Source organism: Coregonus lavaretus (assembly GCF_964263955.1).
Source record: "Coregonus lavaretus genome assembly, contig: HAP1_SCAFFOLD_7091, whole genome shotgun sequence".
NCBI lineage: Eukaryota > Metazoa > Chordata > Actinopteri > Salmoniformes > Salmonidae > Coregonus > Coregonus lavaretus.
Window position 1 is genome coordinate 20,001 of NW_028159397.1, and position 5,000 is coordinate 25,000.

A 5,000-nucleotide genomic window follows, 5' to 3' on the forward strand; every position below is an offset into this window, starting at 1 on the left:
CAACCACAAACACAACCATAATCACAACCACAACCAAAACCATAATCACAACCACAATCACAACCACAACCACAACCACAATCACAACCACAACCACAACCACAATCACAATCACAACCACAACCATAATCACAACCACAACCACAACCAGAACCACAACCATAATCACAACCACCACCACAACCACAACCATAACCACAACCACAAACACAACCATAATCACAACCACAACCACAACCACAACCACAATCACAACCACAACCATAATCACAACCACAACCACAACCATATTCACAACCACAACCACAACCACAACCACAACCACAACCACAATCACAACCACAATCACAACCACAACCATAATCACAACCACAACCATAATCACAACCATAACCACAACCACAACCATAATCACAACCACAACCACAACCACAACCACAACAACCACAGTCTCAACCACAACCACAACCACAATCACAACCAAAATCACAACCACAACCACAACCACAACCATAATCACAACCACAACAACCACAATCACAACCACAACCACAACCACAACCACAATTACAATCACAACCACAACTACAACCACAATCACAACCACAACCACAACCACAACCACAATCACAATTACAACCACAACCACAATTAAAACCACAACAACCAGAACCACAATCACAACCAGAACCAGAACCAGAACCACAACAACAACCACAATCACAACCACAACCACAATTACAACCACAACTACAACCAGAACCACAATTACAACCAGAACCACAACCACAATTACAACCAGAACCACAATCACAATCACAACCAAACCACAATTACAACCACAATCAGAACCACATTCACAACCACAACCTGAACCACAACCACAATTACAACCACAACCAGAACCACAATCAGAACCACAATCACAACCACAATCAAAACCACAACAACCAGAACCACAATCACAACCACAATCAGAACCACAATCACAACCACAACCAGAACCACAACCACAACCAGAACCACAATCACAACCACAATCACAACCACAACCAGAACCACAATCACAATTACAACCAGAATCACAATCAAAACCACAATCAAAACCACAATAACCAGAACCACAATCACAACCACAACCACAACCACAATCAGAACCACAATCACATCCACAATCAGAACCAGAACCACAACCAGAACCACAACCACAACCACAACTACAACCACAACCATAATCACAACCACAACCACAACAACCACAATTTCAACCACAACCACAACCACAACCACAATCACAACCACAACCACAACAACCACAACCATAATCACAACCACAACCACAACCATAATCACAACCACAACAACAACAACCACAACCACAACCACAATCACAACCACAACCACAACCACAATTACAACCACAACCACAATAAAACAACAGCAACCAGAACCACAATAACAACCAGAATCAGAACCAGAACCAGAACCACAACAACAACCACAATCACAATCACAATTACAACCACAACCAGAACCACAACCAGAACCACAATTACAACCACAACCAGAACCACAATTACAACCAGAACCACAACAACAACCACAATTACAACCACAACCAGAACCACAATCAGAACCACAATCATAACCACAACGAGAACCACAACCACAATCACAATTACAACCAGAACCACAATCACAACCACAATTACAACCAGAACCACAATCACAACCACAACCAGAAAAACAACCACAATTACAACCACAACCAGAACCACAATCAGAACCACAATCACAACCACAATCAAAACCACAACAACCAGAACCACAATCACAACCACAACCACAATCAGAACCACAATCACAACCACAACCAGAACCACAACCACAACCAGAACCACAATCAGAACCACAATCACAACCACAACCAGAACCACAATCACAATTACAACCAGAACCACAATCACAACCACAATCAAACCACAACAACCAGAACCACAATCACAACCACAACCAGAACCACAATCAGAACCACAATCACAACCACAACCAGCACCAGATCCACAACCAGAACCACAACCACAATTACAACCACAACCACAACCACAATCACAATCACAATCACAATCACAACCACAACCACAATTACAACCAGAACCACAATCACAATTACAACCACAACCACAATCACAACCACAATTACAACCACAACCTGAACCACAATCAGAACCACAATCACAATCACAACCACAACCAGAACCACAACCACAATCACAATTGCAACCAGAAACACAATCACAACCACAGTTACAAACAGAACCACAATCACAACCACAACCACAATTACAACCACAACCAGAACCACAATCAGAACCACAATCACAACCACAATCAAAACCACAACAACCAGAACCACAATCACAACCACAATCAGAACCACAATCACAACCACAACCACAACCACAACCACAATCACAAGCACAACCAGAGCCACAACCACAATCACAATTACAACCAGAACCACAATCAGAACCACAATTACAACCATAACCACAATCACAACCACAACCACAATTACAACCACAACCAGAACCACAATTAGAACCACAACCAGAACCACAATTACAACCACAACCACAGCCAGAACCACAATCACAACAACAACCACAATCACAACAACAACCACATCCAGAACCACAATCACAACTGCAATCACAACCACAATTGCAACCCCAAGCACAATCACAATCACAACCACAACCACAAGCACAACCATAACCACAATCACCTTCATTCACCTGTACCATTTACATGTACCAGGAATGGTAGAATGGTGCTGGGAACAATAAACAGACAAAAATATAATAGTGAATACTAGACAGAGGTACACATGATACATACCTCCGCTCTCGTCAGGTTGTTCTGGACCATGAACTGAGCCAGGTCTCCTACGATCTTAGAACTGGGAGTCACCTAGAGAGAGAGAGAGATGGAGGAGGGGAGAGAGAGAGAGACAGAGTTAAAACAACAACTTTTGAACTAAAAACGTGTTCATTCAAACACACGCACACCCACGCACACACCCACATGCACACCCACACACACACCCACATGCACACACCCACATGCACACACCCACACGCACACACCCACACGCACACACCCACACGCACACACCCACACGCGCACACACCCACACGCACCCACAGCCTCAATTCAGTTATTCAGTGCTAAGTCCTATGGGACCTCAGTGTTAATGATGGGACCTCAGTGTTAATGATGGGACCTCAGGGTTAATGATGGGACCTCAGGGTTAATGATGGGACCTCAGGGTTAATGATGGGACCTCAGGGTTAATGATGGGACCTCAGGGTTAATGATGGGACCTCAGGGTTAATGATGGGACCTCAGGGTTAATGATGGGACCTTAGTGTTAATGATGGGACCTCAGTGTTAATGATGGGACCTCAGTGGTAATGATCCGACCTCAGGGTTAATGATGGGACCTCAGGGATAATTATAGGACCTCAGGGATAATGATGGGACCTCAGGGTTAATGATCCGACCTCAGTGTTAATGATGCGACCTCAGTGTTAATGGTGGGACCTCAGTGTTAATGATGGGACCTCAGTGTTAATGATGGGACCTCAGGGTTAATGATCCGACCTCAGGGTTAATGATGGGACCTCAGGGATAATGATAGGACCTCAGGGATAATGATGGGACCTCAGGGTTAATGATCCGACCTCAGGGTTAATGATCTGACCTCAGGGTTAATGATGGGATCTCAGGGTTAATGATGGGACCTCAGTGTTAATGATGGGACCTCAGGGTTAATGATGGGACCTCAGGGTTAATGATGGGACCTCAGGGTTAATGATGGGACCTTAGTGTTAATGATGGGACCTCAGTGTTAATGATGGGACCTCAGTGTTAATGATCTGACCTCAGGGTTAATGAAGGGACCTCAGGGTTAATGATGGAACCTCAGTGTTAATGATGGGACCTCAGGGTTAATGATGGGACCTCAGTGTTAATGATGGGACCTCAGGGTTAATGATGGGACCTCAGTGTTAATGATCCGACCTCAGTGTTAATGATCCGACCTCAGTGTTAATGATCTGACCTCAGGGTTAATGATGGGACCTCAGGGTTAATGATGGAACCTCAGTGTTAATGATGGGACCTCAGTGTTAATGATCCGACCTCAGTGTTAATGATGGGACCTCAGGGTTAATGATGGGACCTCAGTGTTAATGATCTGACCTCAGTGTTAATGATGGGACCTCAGTGTTAATGGTGGGACCTCAGGGTTAATGATGGGACCTCAGTGTTAATGATGGGACCTCAGGGTTAATGATGGGACCTCAGGGTTAATGATGGGACCTCAGGGTTAATGATGGGACCGCAGTGTTAATGATGGGACCTCAGTGTTAATGATGGGACCTCAGTGTTAATGATCTGACCTCAGGGTTAATGATGGGACCTCAGGGTTAATGATGGGACTTCAGGGTTAATGATGGGACTTCAGGGTTAATGATGGGACCTCAGTGTTAATGATGGGACCTCAGGGTTAATGATGGGACCTCAGTGTTAATGGTGGGACCTCAGGGTTAATGATCCGACCTCAGGGTTAATGATGGGACCTCAGGGTTAATGATGAGACCTCAGGGATCTGGGTAATAGAGGAAGCTAAGCTCTTTGATGAGGCTCTTGGTACCCTACTGTGTGTGTTTGTGTGTGTGTGTGTGTGTATGTGTGTGTATTAGTGTGTGTGTGTGTGACTCATCAGTTCCCCATATTCCCATCATCCTATAGTTGAAACAGTAACCAAAGCAGTATACTATATAATGAATTCTGTAAAGACAGCTATACCTTCTGTCATGACTTGCCCTCATGGGCTGAGGATCAAAGATTCCGGCTAGGCAAAGGTTTGAACACCCCATTTCCTGGGGCCAGTTTTATGACCGGTCGTAAATTCCTTGCAGAAACTTTATTTT

The 5,000-nt window shown here is 44.4% G+C and overlaps 1 protein-coding gene across 1 annotated transcript in view; it reads right to left on the reverse strand.

Moving 5' to 3' along the window:
- The window catches only part of LOC311122907 (pyruvate carboxylase, mitochondrial-like), a gene marked incomplete at its 3' end in the record, with an annotated part of 8,934 nt that overhangs the window by 1,108 nt on the left and 2,826 nt on the right, over nt 1–5,000 (reverse strand). Inside the window, exon 3 of the mRNA XM_084197210.1 lies at nt 2,902–2,973. Coding sequence (XP_084053336.1) covers nt 2,902–2,973 — 72 coding nt within the window. The remainder of the gene's footprint in view (nt 1–2,901; nt 2,974–5,000) is intronic.